General features: G+C 38.8%; 1 protein-coding gene across 1 annotated transcript in view; it reads left to right on the forward strand.

The window, feature by feature from the left end:
• LOC149776335 (plexin domain-containing protein 1-like) overlaps positions 1 to 24,730 on the forward strand; it is an 85,681-nt gene that overhangs the window by 28,714 nt on the left and 32,237 nt on the right. The window contains exons 4-6 of the mRNA XM_089942848.1: positions 20,830 to 20,949; positions 21,417 to 21,470; positions 24,548 to 24,612. Of these exons, the coding sequence (XP_089798974.1) occupies positions 20,830 to 20,949; positions 21,417 to 21,470; positions 24,548 to 24,612 (239 nt within the window). The remainder of the gene's footprint in view (positions 1 to 20,829; positions 20,950 to 21,416; positions 21,471 to 24,547; positions 24,613 to 24,730) is intronic.

The following is a 24,730-nucleotide window of genomic DNA, read 5'->3' on the forward strand; positions in this document are numbered from 1 at the left end:
AATATAAATAGAGACAACCTAAATTTTCTGTTTATGATAACATGGGCTTGCATTATCCCCCTCTCGTTATCAGATCTTACTATCGGTGCTAAACAGATGCTAAGGCTATCATTCGGCTCCACATGTCCTATAATGACCCTATTTAGTTTAATGGCTAATTCATGACGCAATAACACCACACGAGACATAACGGTTCCGAGGCAGCCTCAATTTACACAAGTGAAAGAATGAAATTCAATATATCATTACTACGTCATTTCAGTCAATACACTCTCAACCTTAATCATATGTGAAATCTTCTAAATTCGGCGAATTTACACGGATTCTCGTAACTCATATTAACTGACGTATTGCATGAAATTCTTAGAACCTAATTCTTATGCAAACGAGACGACAAAATTCAAACAATTCGTCAAACTTATCTAAAGAAGATTAATGTGCTATTTCCTATGCATAAAATCAACAGTTATACTTCATAAAGCAAATTGATATACGAATGTAGCAAATAGATTCATGCAAATATAAGTAAATAAATTCAGCAAAGCATTATATATGGCATCAACAAATTACATGGAATTGTCACAGATACCTTTGAGCTTTCAGCGTTCCTCGCTTCTACCGCCAAATTTGTTTGTTGGTATTCCTCGACAATAGTCTTCTTGGACAAGTTTTAGGAGAGAATTTCTCCCAAATTTACTCTCGGAATCTTCATACACTTGGTTTCTCTTGCAGAAAGGTTTAGACTGATTAAAGTTTTCGATGTGGTTATGTTAAAACTAAGAAATTTAGTGTGGGAAACACGCCTATTATTTAGCGTAACCAATCAGGATTAAATATATTTGCCGCCTTTTTATAACTAGGCGCCAAATCTGGGGTCAATTTGACCTTCTACGTTGCGACTACTGGTTCATGGAAAATTTCAATTTTGACAGTTCCACTATGAATCGAAGTTCACCGTGTTCCTAATAGTCCGTCTGGCTGATATATAAACAAAAGTGTAATTAGGCTCATTACCGTCCCCGACCAGATATTTAGAAATTCTCGCAGTATAGCGATTCAACAAGCCGCCTGTCTCCATAAATCTAATTAATTGTTCTCTGGTCTCAAACTAATGTGTTCTTCATAGATCGCCAGAAATTTGCCCCTTTACAGCAACAAATTTATTCCAAACAATTGGCCCCATTACTTTGTAAATTTTCATGACTTGTGAAGTTTAATACATTTCCTGGAAGTAATTTTAAACTACGTACAATTCTTTGAAAACAAGTATGTCAATATGTGTTTTTCCAAAGCGTACACATTGCCGATGCTTATTGGAACACAACCGTTGTCAGATCTTCATTTTCGGAGGTGCGTAATTTTGCACGTTGGAAAGCTTTCAAACGAATCTTGCTTGTAGTTCGCAGTCCTATAATGCCTCACTAGAAGTGATCGGTTAAAAAAAAAACGGAACTTGTGAAGTTTGAGTTTTCGCATTTAGCTCAGCTTCCTTGATACTGCTGTATGTACACTCATGAAGAATACTGCTCAATACTGTAAAATAGAGGTCAGAGTGACCTGCTTCTGCTGACCTACTGATGACACTTCTTATCACACGTACAAGTAGATCATAGTGACATGATTTTCACTGTTCAGTAATTAATTTGTTTTAAATATAGCCCGGTTTCGCTGTCACTTACATTTACAGTCATGAAGCTTTAAGGGTGTATGCATCTTGGGGAATACTTTCTCACCATGAATAAGATCAGGAAAAACAACTTTTCTTAATCTAGTGACTTTTTGAGGATAATGCTGTGCCGGAGCAGGTAAAACATACCATTATAGTGATTTCTCTTTTAAACTTTGGAATTTTCTTGTTTACGGGGCCTAATCAGTGATGTGATTGAGCCTATCGTTTTGCAAATGCACAAATGCTTTTGAGTTGTGACACAGGCCTTGTAACTTAGGTATAGCTGTTAAATCGAAAAGGAAAACAGCATGTGCTGTAACACCAGGGATGATTTTATTATGGATGTTTGTATTCTGTGTGAGTGTGAGTGTGAAAGCCAAGCATATGATAAACTCAAGATGATAATTACTTCATACATTCAACTACAAGACATGTATATGTAAACGTTCTGCTGTTTTCATGGATAATAACATAAAATTATATATATATATATATATATATATATATATATATATATATATATATATATATATATATATATATATATATATATATATATATATATATATATATATATATATATATATGTTAGAGGCCTGCAAGGTTCAGTCTTTCAAACGAAGAGATATTTTCCACTGGCTAAAACAAAAGAATGTGTCTATAGTATGCTTGCAAGAAACTCATAGTAAAAAGAATGATGAAATATATTGGGCAGCTGAATGGGGATACAAATGTATATTTAGCCACTGCTCTAGTAATAGTGTCGGGGTTGCAATATTTTTTAGAAATACTTTTGAATTTATAATTAAAAGAGAAAGATGAGACAGTCGAGGGAGATTTATCATATTAGATATTACAATTAATGGCAACAGAATAACCCTCGTGAATTTGTATGGTTATAATGATGATAATCCTAGCTTTTTTAGAAAGTTAAAAGAGATCTTATTTTTGACAACTCATCAGTTATAATGTGCGGAGACTGGAACACTGTTCAAGACTTAGATTTGGATACTTATAATATTTCACATGACAAACACCAACAGTCTAGGGCAGGGATTCAAGATATGAAAAACGAATCGGAATTGATTGATCCCTGGCGAAATTCCAATCAAGACTTAAAGATGTATACCTGGAGGCAAATATCCCCCTTGAAACAAAGTAGATTACATTACTTTCTTGTATCGGATGACATTCATACGAATACTGCTGATGCGTGTATCTTACCAGGTTATAAGACTGATCGTTCAGCTATTGTTTTGAGTGTGGCTTTTTCAACGTGTCCAAGAGGAAAAGGATATCGGAAATTTAATGTCCAATAGTTGAAGAACATTGAGTATACTGATTTGGTCAAAAAGTGTATAACTGACACTGTAAATGAATGTTATGCAGAGGGGAAATAAAGATGACAATTTCCATGTTTCTCTATCCTGTAATGATCAAATGTTCTTTGGAATTTTGAAAATGAAAATAAGTTCTGAAACTATATGTTATTCTATTAGGAAAATAAAAGAAAAACGGGAAATATAAAAGAACATTGAGCAGGAAATAATAGAAATGTATGGGGGGGGGAATGTTGAATGACAGAGATGGGGAAACTTTGGAAAATTTAAAGAAAAAAAAAGCAGAATTAGAGGAATCTAGGAAAAAATACATAGAAGGTGTTATATTAAGATCTAAAGCTAGATGGTAAGAATTTGGGGGAAAAAAGCACAAAGTACTTTTTAAATCTTGAAAAAAGAAAATCTGTCAATAAGACAATAAAAGAAATTATTTTAGATGATGGGATAAATATATCTGACCAAATAGATATTTTAGAAGTTCAAAAACAGTTTTATATGGAATTGTACAAAAGTTTAATTGCTCAGCTTGAAGATGAGGCTACTCAAGAAACTTTGTAATCACAATGTTAAACTTAGTCAAGAGGAAAGAGAATCAAGCGATGTCTGCTTACAATCAATGAATTCGGTATGTCTCTAAAACGGATGGAAAATGTAAAAAGTCCTGGCTCTGATGGATTCACTGTAGAGTTCTATAAATTCTTTTGGAAGTCTCTTGGGGATTTATATGTAGATCAATAAATTACGGATATACTGTAGGAAAACTTGCAGGTTTTCAAACTCAAGGAGTCATCACATGTCTACCAAAGGAAGAAAAAGACAGAATATATTTTAAAAACTGGAGACCCATATCACTTTTAAATAGTGACTATAAGATTGATCCGGAATCCATTTCAGCTAGGATTAAAAAGGTTCTTTCGTCAATAATCAGTGATACTCAAAAAAGATATATGAAGGGTAGATTCATTGGAGAAAATACCAGGCTATTATACGATACCATGGACCAACTTGAGAATGAAAACAGATATGGTGTATTATTGTTAATAGACTTTGAAAAAGCCTTTGACTCAATTAACTGGATCTTCGTGGAAGAAGTTTTGCAATCTTTTAACTTTGGTCATTCTGTTTGTAAAAGTTTTAAGTTGTTTAATAATGACTCTAAAAGTTGTGTTATAAATAATGGTCATATGTCATCTTCTTTTTGACATGAAAGAGGATGTTGTCAAGGAGACCCCGTGCACCTTATTTGTTTATTATTGGGGTTGAGATTTTAGCAATAACTTTAAAGCAAAATGTGGATATATGGGGACTAATCTTTGACGCCAGTGAATATAAATTGGGTCAGTACGCCGATGACGCTTTTATTCTTCTTAATGGATCTCAACTTTCTTTTGAAGCAACTATGACTATCTTGCAAGGTTTCTTTTCTATTATCTGGACTTAAGTAACATAACAAAAACAAAAGCTATTTGGATTGGAAACAGGAAATTTTCTAATGAAATAATATGTCCCGAAATGGGCCTAAGTTGGTCCTCTTCTAACTTTACACTCCTTGGCATAGAATTTTCTCCAGATTTACAACAAATGGTGGAAATTAATTTTTATGAAGAAACTAACAAAACAAAACGAATACTGGCAAGCTGGGGTCAAATACATCTGTCAATAGTTGGTAAAGTAACCGTTGTACAAACTCTTGTTCTGCCCATATTCATACATCTTTTTCCAGCACTTCCAAGCCTATCAGCAAAAGTTGAAGTAGAACTAAATCGCACAATATTTAAGTTTGTTTGGGGTGGAAAAGTAGAGAGAATAAAACGTGATATACTAGTTTCCCCAAAAAACGGCGGAGTACTAAATATGATACACATATTTTCATTCATTAGGTATATTAAGGTAAGATGGGTTAAAATATTGCTGGAAAAGGAAAATGGAACGTGGCAGAACATAGTGAATACAACTATACTCAGAAATAAAAAGGATATTTTGAATTTAGGGAGAAGGAAATTAGAAGAATTTAGTAAGTTCATTAAAAACAGTTTTTGGAGAGATGTAATTTTGGCAGTATCTAATTGGAAAGAGGAACCGTAAAGTCCTAATGAGTATCTATCCATGAGTATTTTACATTTGTCACCCCTAAAATGTTCTATCAATACAAATCCTGGGATAGAAGCCGGTTTTGAAATTGTGAATGATCTGGTAGATGATCACAGTAATTTAATACCTTTTAAAATAATAATAAAACAAAACACTGATTTCTTGAAATACTTCTCCTTAATATCCAAAATTCAAAAAGCATGGAAAGACGCCATAAAAAAAAAACATTTAGTACATACTAATTTTGATAAGCAGGAGGATAAAATAATGAACTTGCAAAAACAAAATTAACTCAAGTTTGTTTACAGAGATCTTTTTTTTTTATAAAAAAGCTAAAAGGAAACTCACTGCGAAGCAAGAAAATTGGACGCAAGTATTTAATAAAAATAAAAGTAGTGAGTGGTCTGAGATTTTATAGCCGAGCGAAATGCTGTACCAAGGATACCAAGCTGATCTGTTTTATCTTTAAATTAATCCATAGAATAATCGCTACTAATGATTTTCTGAAAAGTATTAACATATTAGATGACAACAAATATAAATTCTGTAAGAGTGAAAATGAAAGTATTGAGCATCTCTTTTATGACTGCAGTATTACTTCTCAGTTTTGGTACCGTTTTATTGACGTTTTTGCACCTATTTGCCCAAATATTGTACATTTGTCCAAAAAAGAAACATTCATAGGAAGTGAACAACTGGACAGTTTGTGTAATTTCCTGCTTATTTGGGTAAACTATTATATTTATACTTGCAGATTCAATATGAAAAATCCTTCTATTTCTGCTTTCAAGCAAATAGTTGCAATGCATAAGAACGTTGAAAAATACACTGCTAAGGTAAATAAAAAAGAGGACCAATTTCTTAAAAAATGGGCCTCAGTAATGAACATGTAACTTGTCTCTGACTTGATGGTAAACAGGAACAAAATACTGCAATATCACAAAGTCCATGTCACCTAGATTGTGTGCCATATGCATGTGTGCAAGCAGCAGGGGGGGCGAATCGGACATTTTGTCCAATCGTTATTTTGCTTAATTATTACTTTCTGCACTCAACGATCTAGTGTCGTCAGCGCCTGGTAAAAAAAAAACGACGACGTCGTTGGGGGATCGTCGCGTCGTCATTTGGTTTAATTAACACCTTCTGCGCGTCGATCCCCAGCGTCGTCAGCGTCCGGTAAGCACATCGACGACCGCGTCGATGTCATCGCCCCCCCTGCTGCTAAGTGGTTATTTACAATGAAAATTATTTACAACTAACCGAATATTTGGTCAAGTCCGATACGATATCGTGTCCGAGGATCATGTAAATTTATCGTTATGAATCCATGTGGGGTCGACTGAGCATGACTAAAAAAGTTTCGAAAAACATTAAAGTCCATGTCACCGCCGCACCATGTCTGCCAAATATTTCGTAGCGTGTGTGTATCAACGCCGTTGAATACAGCAAGAATATTGCAGTTATCTCTGATTACTTTTGGAATCTGAGTGTATCGTTGAGTGACATATATCACGTCAGTGTTTTTATGCCTGCCTCTGGAAAATATCCTAGCTGGGTTTTTTTGATTGTCTAACATAACATCATCGTACACGACTAGATTGTTAACGTCGCCATCAATATCATCAATACCCGGTGCATCATTGATATCCGTAATAAACTCAATAACATTTTTTTTAGCGATCGCTGATGCATTCTCGTTGAAATCTTTCAACACCTCGTAGCATCGTTGATCATCTACGCTAGGAGCCACCAAATACAACTTATCCCACTTCATCCATCTCATTATTAAATTGAGTAACAATTGCGTCTTGCCGGATCCAGATGGTCCGATGATAATCATCCGGATCGAGTTTGGTAACGCTGCAACATGCTTAACTGGTTCTCTTGTTTTAGTCGCCGAAAAATCAATTATATTCATATCTCTATACATAAATTATGGATCTATATTGTGTGAAGTGTAGAGTACGTACTGGCACAAATGATATGACAACCGCTACAACAAGAAATAACAGATCGGCCCTTACTGGCAAGTGTGTACAATGCGGTACAAAGAAATTTAGATTTATTTCTATTAGACCCGGAGATGTTTTAAAAAAAAGCGAGGTGGTGACATCGCAGCCAAATTGGCAAAACTCCCCGGAACACCGTGGGCAAAGTATCCAGGAGAAAAACACCTCCCAGGATATAACTACTGTGGCCCCGGAACACGATTAGATATTAGACTCGATGACCAAAATCAGCCCAAACCCGGTGAGTATCCAATAAACGCTATCGATAAGGCGTGTCATGCTCATGATGTTGCTTACAAAAGTAGCGATCTGCAACAGCGTCATATCGCGGACGTAAAATTAATTCACGCGTTAAATGCTATTCCTGATAAATCCGTCAAAGAAAAATTGGCCTCATGGTTGGTAAAATCGGCTATGAAAGGTAAATTAATGATTGGAAGCGGAGCTTCTGGCGCTGGTAATTGAAAACGATAGCGTTTATAATAACAACATGGATTCCATCTATTATTCTCCGAGAGGATACTGGAAGGGGAAGGCCGCAATTGGTAAGCTTGCAAGCGCTGCAAAGGTAACAAAGACCACTGCGGCTAATTGGTTATCCAAACAGGCTATATGGCAAATCTATCTACCACCGCCTAAACAAATCAACTTCTCGCGCTTTGATGTCAGCGTACCTAATGAAGTTCATCAGGCTGATATACTATTTCTGCCGCATGACAACGGTTACAAATACGCGCTAACCGTAGTTGATGTTGCGAGTCGATACAAACAAGCGGAACCGTTGAAAACAAAGTCAGCAACTGAAGTAGCCGATGCGTTTGAGCGGATTTATCGAAGAGGTCCTCTGCGCTGGCCAAATCTATTACAAGTTGATCCTGGTAGTGAATTTCGCGGCGCTGTTTTATCAACGCTGAAACATCATAGCGTCGCGATACGACGAGGTCATACTGCGCTACATCGTGATCAGGCAATTGTTGAACGATTCAATCGGACTCTCGCTGAACGGTTATTTGGATATCAATACGCGAAGGAATTAATCCAAGAAAAACGATCTCGTGAATGGGTTAAAAGGTTGCCAGGTGTAATCGCAGCGTTAAATAACGAGATTACCCGAGTAATCAACATGAAGCCCAGCGACGCGATTAAATACGAGTATATACCCGGAAAATTAAAAATAAATAGCGTTTCCAAGCCGATTCTCGGCGATGTCACTGTTAGATATCTATATGAACCAGGAGAGCTTGAAGGCGGTAAAAAAAGAGCTACTGATCCTATTTGGAGTGTTACCACACATAACATATCAACGATAACACGATCAACTGGTAGACCACCGATCTACAGACTGGATTCAACTGCTCCTCAGCGCGGATTTACACGCGAGCAACTACAAGTGATACCTAACGATACTCAATTACCCCCGCGTGGTCTTAACTAGCGCCGTTGCGCCTATTGCACTCAAGACAGGTCAACCTCACATTGGTTTTGACATGACCGAGACTGTTATCGATCCTATCCACGGTAAATTGGCGAGTGTCTTTATCCGAATAACGCCAACTCATTATACAATTGCAACTCGCGCAGTGATTATTCTGTTGTTGTCGTAGCGAGATTATTAATTCGGCATCAATATCAAAACGCCGCTGTTTTTTTTTATCCTGTTGGCGGTAACCCGAGAGTTTTCTATCAATGACGCTTGCATCGATGGTGACTTTGTCGCCGGCTTCGTCAGTGACTCCGTCACCGGCTCCGTCAATAACAATTCTTCGAAGCTGATTTATCCTTCGTACTCTGGACACTGCAAGATAGACTAGATTCGACCATTCGATGCGATTATCAACTATCCAAACAATTGTGTCCGTGATGGTTAGTCCCTGCGAGGAATGTATTGTTGTTGCGTATCCTAGCGTCCACGGGGATTTATCAGCACGTAGCGCGTCCTCAACGACGCTGATATCAACGAGCACGATATCATTCAGCACGAGAATTTGTTTTTTTGTCCCCGACGCTGTCGGGGCTGGAATTTCAACTTCAATGTTCTGCCGCCGTGTGTCCGCGGGTCTATAACACAACGGCACTGGACGCGTTGGAAACTTTTCCTTATGCAACGCAAACAATTTCCGCTGAAGTGTGTCTCTGACTATCTTTCTACTCGCTACAATCAAATCGTTTGGTCTCCATGTTTCCCAGAATTCATTTAACGGCGTTTCCGGAATCACCTCGCGGATTATTTCACATTGAACTCTATCCGGCTGTAATCTGATTAATTTTTTAACCTCGCGCAGTTGTTCATCAAGTGCTCGGTAATCAGTATCGGTTTCTTCATAATAGTCCACAAAACCCCTTAACCAATCATGTGGGCCCTCGCCGACAAATGGTGGTGGTTGGCCATGGTCGCCACACATGATTACCGCTGTATTCGCGCGCAGCAACCACTCAAGAAACATTTGTAAAGTATCTAACGAAACAGTACATATCTCATCCCAGATGATAATGTCGGGAATAAATTTTTCACCCATTCGATCAGGAGTCCACTCACCGCCGCTGTATCGAAAAAAGCTGTGATAAGTAACGGCGTCAACATTTCGTTGTTTTATCTCTCGCGCTAGTCTATGGGTCGGTGTAAGCACGATTATACTTGCCCGCGTTCGAAATAATTCAATTGCCCGAGTCGTCTTTCCTGACCCGCCACAGCCGCTTAAATAAACCGTCTTGTGTCTACAAATTGGATCAGAACACGGTGGTGCATTAGACCATTCTGACAATTTATCACCGCGTAGGTAATTGTTCTCAACGGTGACATCTGCTGACGGGGAATAATCGCGTCGTATTTCATTTTTAATTCTCCATGTACCCCAACTCTCGTCCGGACTAGTAAACTCGGCTACGTTTTTCTTATACTTCGCGTCTATATAAAATGAATCAACGGCTACTCTAACCGCGGTATCGGGAAATCTATTTATCATCGAGAATAAATTAATAGCGGCATAACCCAGCATAGACGCCCTCAAATGTGGATACGCCGGGCTGTCTCCATCGCTGTAGGTAACAACTGTACCCAACCTCGTTCCATTGGACAAGAAAGCTGTTTTGCAGTTCACGTATCTATTTTTTGCCACTGCGTCCTTGATTACGAAATCATATTCTGCGTCATCTATAATCAGCCGTGAGCAATATCGTTTGTAGTCGTAGTTTTTTCCACCTTGTGTGAACTTACCGATTATTCTTCTACCGAGATCTTTTGCCTCGTGGTTTCGTTGGTTAAATATCCTCCTGGACCATTCGACGATATATTCCTCGTCGGCATCGATGTGTTTTCTGGATTCGTCAATTATGCTATCTAGACGCTCTGGTTCTGGTAACCAGACTTCAGTCTGCGCCCGGTATGATATAATCGCGTCACTGACAATCAACGAAACTAGCATGCTACAATCAATCATATACCGTAGCAGCGCTATTGGCAGCCACTTCTTTTCAGCCATGTGTCTACCGATCCAAATATAGCAACAGCGATGAAGTCCTGCCGCGAACTCAAATGATACTATGCGAGCGAATCCGGTTAAATCAAAATCAGGCAGTGGTCCATTAATAGCAACACGAGTCATTTCATGTCTGGGGTGTCCAAATCGTTTGAAATACTCAGCGGCGGATCCATACCCGAGAAAACTCGCTGGATAACAGGCAACCATATCAACCGAGATCATAGCGTCGCGGTTGTATTCAGTGTTCCATAGTCCACCGTGATAGTATTCCAAACAACTGGATTGTACATCCGGTAGAAATTCCTTGCGCGTTGGGCTCCACGCATTTTTCCTTGCTGCAACATGAGCTGCAACCGATGGAATCGTGAAACAATTTGTTAGCAGTTGTTCATCATGCTCTTCAAATTCCATGGCGGTTTTTTTCATCTTGTTGTGAAACGCTTCAGTGCGATATAATTCACCGTTTGGTCTTACAAACTGATCAAAGGTATCAGCGCTGCGAAGTAACCACACTGATACAGGGTCGTTTTTACACAAACAAGCAATAGCATCAAATAGTTTCCTCTCCGCGAGAAACCCATCCCTGGAGAATTCTTCTCCTAGGAATTCTTCGGGTATATACTTTACTGTTCTATCCCGTGGAAATATTGTGATCGCGGGCGTCCATGCGTGTTCGTTATGATCAATAATTTTGATTGGGGCTCCCTTCGATTTGTACTTTGATTCGTGTAATACTTCACCGGTTATCGTTGTAACGGTTATTGGAAATCTCAGTGATGTTTCTAATCTCGCTATGTCGCTGATGGTTGCTCCTCGCTCGCGCACTGTCTCCTCCCACTGGTTGATTTTGCTACGTCGTAAATCAGTCAATTTGTTTCCTCGACATGCATTTGTAAAATGCTCTATTATTCGTTCTGCTACACAATTTATCCCCGTTGACTGTTTCATCGGCGCTAGTTTTCCGATATCAGGTTTCTTATTTAACGGGTATATTCCATAAACAACTGCTGTTTCAGGATACGCTCGTTCATAGTATGGTCTGTCAATTCCGGTTAACAACCCCGGCTTGGAGTCGCGGCTAACAATGACTGTTTTCTTGTCGCTGAGAACTGGTTCAAATTTATCACGTATGATCCAATCGCCTGATTCCACCCGGACAATGAATTTTACTCTGAAGAAATACCTTTTACTGTCAAGTTGTGATATTATCATTGCTGCGCGGTTGTCGTTCATGGTAGCATCAACAACACCATCAATTCGAAATGTTGACCAACTATGAGATGCACCATCACGCTTGAATTCATTGATACAATCGCGTATTTTATTCAACAGGGTTTTATCGTTTATTAACGCTTTTGGTGTGTCCTTGAGGACTCTATCGAGATTGAACTTAATATTTTTCCAGGGTTTAATTACTGCTAATCTCTCAAACTCATCCATATAATTAAAACAAGTATTTAAATGAAAGAATATAGTATAATGAATCACTGCAAATGGTTGATGATTGGGTCGATAACCCCGTGCAATAAATCATGTAGAGGTGAATTCTGCGGGTATCATTTACAAAGCGTTCGTAATGGTTCTCTTGGCCCCCTCCCGTGCTTGGTTTGTCACGTCGGTGTAAGAGGAAAATCGCAGTTGTGTATTAATTGTGGCGGAAAGCGATACAGGGAACTAAAACGCTATTATGACAAGCGAATTAAAAACGCCGTCATTGACCCCACCGCAGACTTCGTCATCAAAACCCCCCAAGACTACGTTGAAAGATTCATAATTAAACCAAATAATAAATTAGACAAATAGTATTATTATACAAATGGACCAAGAATTTCAGCCGCATCCTGTGTTCGTCAGTTACGAGGCGTCTCGCGACGGCATTGTTAGAAACCGCAAACTGAAGAAGCCGGTTGGTACCGTAAATAATCACGGGTATTTAATGTTTGGTGCCGGAAAGAAGAAATATCTCTGTCACAGAATCATCTATGAATGTTTTCACGGATTAATCGAAAATGGGCTTGTGATTGATCATATTAATAATAATAAGACTGATAATTCTCTTACAAACCTGCAAGCCATCTCTCAGAGTGAAAACACCAAAAAAGGCCAAACCGGTAAATACCCAAAGAAAGCAAAACCCGTAAAGTCATTTGATACAACAACTCACGAGGAAAAAATATTTCAGTCGATGAATGAAGCCAGTAGATACTTTGACATTTGTATCGCCTCAATACGAAAAGTAGCAGAACGAGTATATCAAACAGCAATCTCAAAAAAGACCGGGCATAGAATTCGATTTTCATATGTAGATACGAAGTCACCGGCGCCTATGGCGCTGACGAGGTCACGTCTAACGAATTATTAAACACCTCGGGATTGATACACGGGGTTTCATTTTTCTTTTTATTAATATTTTTGATATTAGAAACAAGATGTTTTATAAGAATAATGAATATCGAAGACATCAATAATATATTAGCCGAGATTTCAAAATTAAAAAATCAAGGAATTGAATTATCTGATGGTCTCGACAGTGAAAAAATATTATCCGATTATGAAATTATTAACGAACAATCGAAACGGGGGCGTTTTACCCTGGCCCGCGAGTATTTTTTTATAAAACGATTACAACATACGATCAATGAAAACTTGTACCACAATGACGCAAATGCATTCATTGGACTATTCACTGCCGTTGAAATAATACGAAAAAAACTTGGACGTGTTTATGAACGACGCAGGGAGATTTCTAGTAAAATCAAAAACATTAGAAGAATTATAGACGGAGCCTCCGGCGAGAAATTAGAAATTGCTTCGCAATTGCAATAATGGTAGGTGAATCACTTACTACTCGGCTAGCCAGAGAGCGGCTAGCAGCGCTTAGAAGGTTCATACCGTTACGAGACAGGGTCCGAGAACAACTTCAAACGCGGCAGCAACTACAAACTGATTTTACTGTTGGAAGCGAACAACTCTTTGCCCCGGTAACTAAAGCGACCAAAGATGTTACGGCGGCAACTGTACCCGTTCTTGGTGCGCTTGAAAAGATAGCGGCTCAGACCGAACAAACAAAAAGGTCTTTAGAAACACTTCCTGCAAAAATAGCGGCTGCTACAACACGGAGGCCACCACCACTCGCTATAACCGAACCACAAGAACCTTATGTTACAATGGCCGATGAAGAAGAACTAGGTGCTACTGCGAAAGAACCGGAAGAAGAAATACCAGAAGAAGAAACACCGGAAGAAGAAATACCGGAAGAAAAAGAGGGAAATATACCCCGTATTGTACTCAAGAAGAGCACAATAGATGAAATTAGAGGCTTCAGCAGCAGGGAAGAATTAATTAATTTTACTGCCAACAATTTTGCTAAGAGCATACGAGATAAGAAGCATATCAATAGCGGTTACGAGAAAAATATAAAGTCGTTAAAGGACTGGGCAAGAATAGTGTATTTAGCAAGTAAACATAAAGATGCATTACCACATCGTAGTAAATCCGATTACGACGCATTCCACAAGGAAGTTAAGAGTAGAACACCAAAAAAAGGAAAAGGATACCCTGTTGGTAAAGAATCCTACGGCGTTACCTGCCCTAATAGTGTTCTCAGTGATATATCACGGCTGGAAGTATTAATCGGAGGAAAACGAGCCGGAAATAACTCTACGGAAATAATCAATGAGGCTGCTGATATTTGCAAGCGTTTATTTGCAGGCGGTATTATGGACATTAATGCATATCGAACGCTCATAGACGAACTCGTGGATGATTAATTGGAAAACTGGTGTTTTTAATAAGGATGATCATACACTACAACCATGATAAACCAGTACTCGTCTACGTGGTAAACTCGCGATTGCCTGTTTACCGCGCGTACTATGGAGATGGTCTCGGTAGCACCATTGCGGGGTTATTTACAAGAATGGCTCCAAAAGTAGCGCCGTTAGCCAAACAATTAGGAATGAAGGCCATTGATGTTATTCGTGATAAGGGAATTAGTGCTATTGGAGATGTTGCCGGAAAGGCGCTTTCAGCCGCGCGGGACAAACTAATGTCATTGGTGAAATCCAAGAGAAAAAAACAGAAACCACCGGTAATGCCATCAACGACAGTGATGCCTGCAAATGTCAGTAAAGTAATAAATAACGCCGTGGAAGAAAAACTAGAGTCGTTGGCGGCTCAGTCATCCACCAACGCGCCCATGAACGCAATAGCGGGAGAGTGGTCTTAAACAGAATTCAAAGAATTTACGACGAAAAAATCGCAATTGAAAACATCAACATGATAAATAATAGAATGTTTGCGCGTACCGCTGACCCCGCGTTTGATATGGACGCCCCAGTGCGCAGGGATGATTCTGTCCGTGATTATCAATATTATTCTTATTATGCAGCGCAACCTGACCTACGATCGCGAATTGAACTTCAGGTCCAAGATACCAGTAAATACTTTCTGCCGTGTGAAGCGTTTATCGAAATTGAGGGAGAACTCGTGACAAATGCCGCCGATAATGCACCGTACGCAGATGACGATCATGTTCGAGTTGGTTTCGTCAACAACGGTATCATGGCGTTATTTGAGAGCGCCAGATATCTTATTGACGGGCGAGAAATTGAATCAATAGAACGCGAGGTTGATGTTGCAACGACGATAATTGGGTTAGCGAGATATTCGGATGATTACACAAGATCGGCGGGTCCATCTATGATGTTTGCGAAGGACTCCGCCGATAACGCTGATCATTTTCAGTATATCAACGTGCTAATAAAAGAAAATATCACAATTGACCAGGATGAAGCAACCAATCCAGATCGCAGAGCAAAACCAGGCGCTAATTTCACTGTTATAAAAAGTCTTAACGATAATTTTAATCTAGGGTTTGCAACACGAATAGGAATGTTGCAAGGACCACGCCGAAAGTTTTCATGCGCGATTCCACTCCATCACATATTTGGATTCTGCAGAAATGTTAGAAAAGTTGTCTATGGGGCTAAGCATACAATCGCGCTGACGCGAAGGGGCGATGATAACAATGCAATATGGCATGCTGCTGGCGTCGCTGCCGGTAAAGTCATTTTAACTAAAATGGCATTGTGGATGCCGGTGCTGACTCCATCAGTTACCACGGAAGCACGATTGTTAGCATTTATGGAACAGGGAGGGAAATCGCTGTTGAGTTGGCTAGCGGTAACAACTGATGCTAAAGAGGATAACGTCGCCGATACGTTTACATGGCACCTAGCATCAAAACAGGGTGTTTCAGCCCCGCGTCATATATTCATAGCGCTACAGAATAGGGAACGATTGGGTAATCAAGAACGCAGCCATATGATATTTGATCGATTAGGAGTCATGGAGGTTTCGCTGAGAATAAACGGACAACAGGAACCATCCGAGGATATACAGCTTAATTACGGCGACAACCATATCGCACGTGTGTATCATCGATTGCTGTCATATATGGGTCGTGATCAAAACGTCGACACTGGTTTGCAAATATCACAACTTGATTTTAAAAACCTGTATCCGATTTATTACTTTTCGTTGGAACATCTTGATTTAACGAGACAATCCGTCGTTGATATACACTTCCGAGCTCGTATAGCCCCGGCTGGTGCCAATTATAGAGCGGTTGCTGTCATTCTCAGCGATAAATCAATGCTGCTAGAAGGTGTTGGTGGACGAATGAGAATCGTTGATGCGCCAGTGGAAAACATGTAATTGAAAGCATAAACGCGTTTACAATAAAATGTCGTATAGTGTCGTCAGTGTAGAGTTGACTGATGGTCAAGTCAAGAAATTACGATCAAAGTCGGCTAAACAATGCGGAACCACAATAACGCTGAAGCCGTCGCAGATGGTACGTGGTAATCATAAGATATCGTTGACGGCGCGTCAAATAAAACATTTCAATGATGCGATGAAGAATAAAAAGGGTGTTCAAATAGATTTTTCAGCCGCAGCAATTAAAAACATGGAAAAGACCGGTGGGATATTTCCGCTGTTAGCTGCGATTCCGGCATTGATTGCCGCGGCCGCACCAGCAGTGGCTAAGGCGGCGGCGTTAGGAGCCGTTGGTACCGCGGCGGGAATGGCATTGAAGAAGGCAACCGGGAAAGGCTACAAAAAAAAACGACCCGTAGCCGGAAAGGGTCTAAGACTACCGGGAACCCCGTATTCATGGTACTCGGGAAAGGGTCTAAGACTACCGGGAACCGTTTATTAACGCAAGAGTCTATGACTCCTGAGTCAATGACTCCAATGTCTAATTTTGATTTAATAGACGCCGCAAACGCGCTAGCGATAAAAAACTTCAGAGGTGTTTTTATGAGGGATCAATTGCCGGCGGCACCAAGGAATATTGAAACAGGCATAATTAACCTCGATGGGTCCTCCGGAGCGGGAACTCATTGGGTTGCATACGCGATTGATCCGCGTGCGATCGTCTATTTTGATTCATACGGGTTAGCTCCGCCGAAAGAGTTCATGCGGTATATCCGGGAGTGTTCAGCCCGGGCGTGTTCAGCCCGGGTTTTTTATTCCACGCTGCCAACACAGCGATTAAGCGACCCACCGATATGTGGCCGTGAGGTATTGAACGTACTTGCGGCGATTTCATCATCGCGAAAACCACCTCATATGGTTGTAAACGAATACACTAGTGGGGTCGTAGAAGCTCAACGGATTTTAGAGAATAACATTTACAATAATAATGATTGATATTTGGGGACGACCGGTTTCGGCGCTGAAAAAACCCACGGAAACGCCCGCCACCGATGACATAAAAAAACTAATTGAGGATGAAATCGCTGATACGTTGAATTTAACCAGTGTTGACCCAGATGAAATAGTTGTATTTCAAGACCGCCAGGGTAAATTGAAATCCAGTAATGTGTCACTAAATGACGTTTTAATACGAAATAATGATGCCTCCGAGAACGCTATCGCGCTATATACCAGCGACGGACGACTCAAACCGGGTGAAGATATATCGATGATAGATGGAAAAATAAGTATACTTGGCAACAGTTATATATCCGTGTCGAATTCGTTAAAAAGTTTACGTGGTGAAATTAAATCGTATGGAGAACAGTTAATGTCGATGATAACACCCGTCGGCGAAATGCGAGACATTGTCAATAGTTTTTTTGGAACCCCGCCGGTAAGCGAACCAAATATTATAACAATAAAGAATACTATTTCGGAGTTTACGACGCTGTCGGGTCAATTTATCTCGTTACGGAAAAATGTTAACAGGATCGATGGCAACGTTGATAAATTCTTTGGTAAAAAAAATATCAAACCGGATGAGATTACAACAACTATAAATGATATCACTGCGTATGGACAGGAAATAAAAACAATCAAAACTAATGTTGAAGAGAACAAAAAAAGCATAAACGGGAATATATATGAAATAGGAACGATCAAAACTGATGTTGAAGCGATTAAGGACAGACTACCTAGAATGACAGAGCAACTCGAAAAAATGAAAACACCTCATGGGATCATCGGCAGTGGCGTATACACGGTTCAATACGGATCATTCGATTGGACTCCTACGCGTAATGCAATAGATGTCACCGCAATTGTTAAGGGTATTTATCGATTGACATTGATTTCGGCGATGCAGTTCAATATATCATCGTCGAGTTCATCCGGGTTTAACAATACAATATCAACAATTATTGACAAGAATACAACCGAACAGTTTATAATTAAAGCCGTTGATAGCAGTCTATTTAGAACAAACATCACATGGTATGTGGAATTTGTAGCGAATCTAAGTAATTAAAAACACTAGCTCTTTTAAAATAAAAATGACCACCAAGGAAATTGAATCAGAGGTATCACCGACGTCACATCAATATCGATTCGATACCGCAAAAGAATTCTCCGCGAACTTAAAAACGCTTTCCGAACAATACCGTGCAAAAATAAAAAAATACCGTCGTAAAATAACCGCCATCGACGCGGTCGTGTACTCGGTATCGGGTATAGTAGCTGGCGCCGGTGTTATTTTATCCACGGTGACCACGATAACCCCGATCGCTGTTCCAATCGCTATCTCCGCGATGACAACAGTTGCTGGAGTTGCCAACGCAATCACTAGGAAGATATCATCGTGTTTTCAGAAAAAACTCAACGAGTATACAGTAAAACATCAAATAGTATCCGACGCGTACTCGAAATTATCCGGGTTGATCTCGTTATCGATTGATAATTTGTTCGTATCCGATGTTGAATTCTCCACGATGGTCCAGTTGTATAGCTCCGCGATGTCAAAAATCGAGGATTTTCAACTGGAAGCCGGAACCACCTGGTTGTTGAAATTAGACACTAAAGACAACGAATAATAATAATGTCGCTGAACCCCGAAGGGTCTCAATTACTTCAGCGGATCGCGGAGAACACCACTCCGGTACAAACAAATATGATATCGATAACGTCAACGAAACCCGAATTCAGTGTAAACTTCCCATCGCCGGTTCCAGTAAAGGAAATAGCGCTGGCAAAATTGCGAGTATATCACAGTTGGCCTAATATTCGAGCAGACGCATTTAACGGACAACAACCTAATAACTCGCTGGTTTTTGCATGGACAAATAAGCCCGATGGGACCCCAGACTGGAATGAGGTTACAATACCAACTGGGTCATACCAAATAGAACAAATCAATAAAGAATTTCAACGCAGGATAAAATCGATCACAGGAAAAGAATCAAAAATCGCTATTACGGTTCATGAACCGACGTTATCGTCAACGATTGAAATAAGCACACCGGGGTATATGGTTGATATTTATAACAGTTCAATAAGAACCATACTTGGTTGGCCTAAGAATCCACCCGCGGACTTGCACACGAATGAGAAATCGTATCATGAGATTAATCCCGGGTATCGAGATAATTTGTCTATTATGAAAAACACGTCATTACCCAGCAGGTTTATATTTCAAGACATGGACACCATGCAGTGGTATTTTCAGTATGACAAAACCCCTGAATCGATCGTCGTATTAACAGTTAATTTAGATGATATCACTAATGCGTTTGCCGAGATTAATTATATTTACCATTCACAACTAGAACAGCTACGGCAAACAAAAGCACGAAAACACGTTGAGGTGTTAAATCAACTCATATCAGACATGGAATATATCAATGAACGAATCGTTAAAACAATATCCGATAACAGCGATGGTAATAAACAAAAACTCCTAACCGAGTATAATATCACAGAAGCCGATTTACCCGATTTAAAGTTTTCAGGATACAACGCACCAGAACTAAGAAAATCTCTTAATGATTTTCTCGGTCCATCAACTAATATCCTCAAACACGATAACGGAGATGGTGGTAGGCATATCGCCCCGTACAACGTAAATATCGCATCGGTGATAGCGATTAATCTAGTGTGTGATGTTATCGAAGGGAGTTACCAGGTAAATACCAAGCAATCAAATCAAGCTCAACAGGGGTATATCCTTTATTCGTTTTCACCAACAGCCCCTCCCGGATTTTTAATCGTTGAGAGTCCGATTAATCCAGTCTATATGAGATGCCATAATCGGTTTTTAACGAGAATTAATTTTAGAATTACCGATCAGTCAAATAACCTAATTGATCTACAGGAGGAGGAGTTAGTGATCACTCTGTTTGTAAGATCATTGTAAATAACCACTTAGCAGCAGAGGGGGCGATGACATCGACGCGGTCGTCGATGTGCTTACCGGACGCTGACGACGCTGGGGATCGACGCGCAGAAGGTGTTAATTAAACCAAATGACGACGCGACGATCCCCCAACGACGTCGTCGTTTTTTTTTTACCAGGCGCTGACGACACTAGATCGTTGAGTGCAGAAAGTAATAATTAAGCAAAATAACGATTGGACAAAATGTCCGATTCGCCCCCCCTGCTGCTGTGCATGTTTGATTGTAAAGTGACCTTGGGATGGTTCCCTGACCCAGTAGTCAATCTATTACGGGGTTAATAAATAAATTAAAAAAATATAAAAAATACTGAAAAGGAAAGGAAATTGTTTCAAGCCTTAAATTATGGTGGAGCTGGTTGCTTGGAAGTTTTATTTTAATGTTAGATAATTTACACCATTAATTCACTATGACAACTAAATTAACTTGGATTTTTAAAATTATTTTTCCTTCAATGACTTTGCATTGTATTTTTTATTATTTATTTATTTATTTATTTATTTATTATTATTATTATTATTATTATTCAGGCTTTTTATACATGAGTCCGTTTCTTCACACATTTCTTGGGTCAACTCAATACACAGCACCTCTGATGGCCAACTTCGGGACGATGGGGAATAACTCAGATATTTACTTCCAAGAATACGGTAAATACTGCTTGTGTATTCATGTATATGTATGTCACACGGACTGGCAAACATATAAAAGGACAATAAAATAATCCATACCACTACATTAGAGGAATAAACGAGTTATCATTAATGCGCGAAAATGTGTTCTGCTTCAACATACCAAATAAAATGCAATTGGCCTTTATGTAGGTGCATTTATTTATATACACATGATCCAAGATACATACATAAATATAGCCAGTAGATATGTAACATTACGGTTGTATGTATGTATGTATGTATATATATATATATATATATATGTATGTATATATGTAGGTAGGTAGGTGTGTGTGTGCGTGCGTGCGTGCGTGTGTGTGTGTGTGTGTGTGTGTGTGTGTGTGAAGAATGACAGATGGATAATTGGATGGTTGGATGAATGGATTATATGTAAAGAAACCCCGGAAACAAAATCGTTAAAAAATGTGTTTATTATTTTGCAGCTGAACAGTTCATTGTGGAATGGCGAAATGTTTACTTAGTAGACCAAAGGGATTGTAAGTTTGCAATTTTTGTTTAAAATTAATAGACTTCTCTCTGTCTGTCTGTCTCTCTGAAAATGACCCAATATTCAGACTATGTGACACATTTCTATAACATGTTGTTACTGACCTATTTCTAAGTTTACCTAAATGGTTTAGTGTGGCACGTTGTTACTGGCCTTTTTAAAAGTCTACCGAAACGGTTTTAGTGTGACTAATTGTTACTATCCTATTTCAAATTATACCGAAATGGTTTAGTGTGACACGTTGTTGCTGGCTTTTTAAAACAATTACCTAAATGGTTTAGTGTGGCATGCTGTTACTGGCTTATTTCAAAGTCTACCGAAAAAGTTTAGTATGACATGTTTATCAAACATAGTTTATTGTTGACCAGGTTAAAATCAATATAATTTCATTTTGTCGTTATGGTGACAATTGAATGAACAATAACACACAGACGCCTCGATGTCTAAATAATAACATAGGCTTATGGTGAATTTTCCTGGAGATAAACCCGGATTATTTGGCCTGCATCTCTCTTGGAAATTACAAATTGTCCTGCAGTTTTACCAATTACAAAGAAACTTTTGCTTTCATGCGACGATTATGTTTAATTGCCCTTTTATGGTTGTTTGGCGTGAATCATATATGAAATCTTCATTCTTTGCCTAGAAGAATTTTTTTATTTTTTTATTTTTTTTTAATTTTTTATCCTGATCTTAAAATAATGACGTTGTGGCCTCGTCATGGTCGTGCATCATTCGTTGCTCGTCCGTCAATTTGTTTAGTATTTCCAATTTTTAATAACCCACTAAACACACTTTGACAAAATTGTACGAATATCATCTTAGCATCATCATATGAACACAAATAATAGTTATCCACGACCAAATTTTGTGGTTGTTGCTAAATGTATAAAAAAGAACCGAAACTGACTTCTCTAAAATGGCCTTGCTGATTTTGACCAAAGTTGACCTGAAAGAGTATCCCGGCATTAAGGTTCATCAATCCAGATTACCCGGTAATTTGAGATCACTGGTTTGTAGGCTTATTGTTTTGATATGCCATACGCGCGAACGAATCAGTTTGATCTCTTATTTTCTTTGGATTTTTTTTATATCTTACTGGCTGACATGTATATTAGAGAAATAGTCTTCTCACCCATTCATGATTTCATTTACCGTTTGCAATCGTTTATAAAAAATAATTCCAACTGTAAGCATCACAGACCGGATTTGCTGTCACATAATGCGCTGACAGAGCAGAGCCTATATTGTTATTTAACTGATTACTCATAAGAATCTGCACAGGTCTAGATCTGTCGGTGCATTATGCGAACGCAGACCTGGATCTGTGCAGTTTGCAGTTGGACTCGACTTATAAACGAGTATAGGCGGTGATAACCAATGGCCTTCTGCTACTTCATTTCTTTCCACACACACACACACACACACACACACAGATACAATTTTTCAGTAATAAAAAGAGTAAAACTGTGTTTCAGTAATAAAAAGAGTTTAACTGTTTTTTCACTAATAAAAGTATATATATATATATATATATATATATATATATATATATATATATATATATATATAAACTGTTTTACTCTTTATATTACTGATAAACGTTTTTAGTTGGCTTAGGTAGGCAAATAGTGACAGAATCAGACATATCGTATGTCTTTAAGATAGGCTTAGTTCGGCAAAAAAAGACAAGTAGTTCGATAAATCAGCCCCCCACCCAATCTGGCTGACGATATGTGGGCATGATGTCACCAGTTTATTTCTGCATGCCAACTTTTCCGGCACACATCTGCGTAAAGTTTGAGCACTTGCCGGTATTTGGTAGCAGCCATATCTAGCACGAAATTCAAAATAGTCACAAGACATGGGGTTGTCTTATTTCGCTTGGATTTACAGGTCGCCAAACATAGGATTTGATTAGAAAATAGTATGTACATATTGCCCCCACCCCCCAAAAAAACTTTTGCCGACGAGAAATACCGGTATGTGTATAAAATATACACGGATGAGTGCAGACAAGAGTGGCAGCAGATTTTTGCAGGTTTTAATAAATAGGCGATATCAGTCCCTAAACCGCCGGTCAATATTATTATAGGTGTGTGACAGATTTATCGGCCACAGAAGCAGGCCCATCGTATCGCACTTTAAGAGACCCTTTAAAACCTACTAGTTTGTCTCGTACATATCTGAGGTCAGGCTGTCTTTCAAAACAATCAGCATTTCGTTGAAAAATCAGACGCCTATTTCAGAGATCTGTTAAATGACACAAGCAGCGAGAAATTAACACAGCTTAGTTATTCCGGCTTTAAAACCCCAACTCCATTTTTAGGTCCGCTGAACTAACATTTACCCATCATTATCATGACTAACTTAGTCGTTAAATAAATCAAGCGCTCCATTTTTAATAGAAGGCATTTATTTTCATCGAGGACCTCGATGATAAACATCTAAAATGTTCTTTCACGCAATCCTTCATATAAATGGACTTTCGGGACTTTAACGAATATGCAAGGAAGTGGTAGGAGTCAGACATTTAATTCGTAAGTTTACTTTCAAATTACAAAATGTACATGAAACACAACTACAGTCATCAGCAAAGCAATATTATCGGTTTGTGTCAGTGATTATGATTTTGCAAAAATGGTCAAAACTGCCGGTACCGTTGCAGTGGGTATATTTTAGTTTCGATATCTTACCAAGTATATACTGTAGAAAGAAGAATGAAATCACTCTAACTATAAAGACTTTTCAAGGTATATTCTAAACAAATGGAATAACTGGATCAATTAGTGGCATATTTAGCTTTTGGGTATTTTTTTTTCCTTTTGGTTTTAGATTAAAGAATGGAAATATAATACATGGCTATCATTTAGCTTGTATATTACGAATTCTACACTATATCAACTGACTTATGAATTACACCCACCACCACTATGTAGGACATAGTAAGGTTGTTTTCCCGCATTCTTATCGCCAAGAAAACTTTGTGATACACAACTTGAAAGTGTATTTGCCCCCTCCCATGTTTGTAATAATCCTTTTTATTTCTTCTTTTACACATTACAGTCGGTCCATTCAAGTTTCAAACTATCTTATATAAAAACGGGTCAATTGTTTTCATCTACCAGAAGGTATGTCGCTTTTCTGTTTTAATATCAGATTAGGTTTGTGTCTTGTTTATTCATTTATGTATGTATGTGAAAAGAGAACATAACATTTTCTCTCTGACCCCTCTGTCTGTCTGTGTCT

This window comes from Sinohyriopsis cumingii, chromosome 18 (genome assembly GCF_028554795.1).
Source record: "Sinohyriopsis cumingii isolate HCF-2022 chromosome 18, ASM2855479v2, whole genome shotgun sequence".
NCBI lineage: Eukaryota > Metazoa > Mollusca > Bivalvia > Unionida > Unionidae > Sinohyriopsis > Sinohyriopsis cumingii.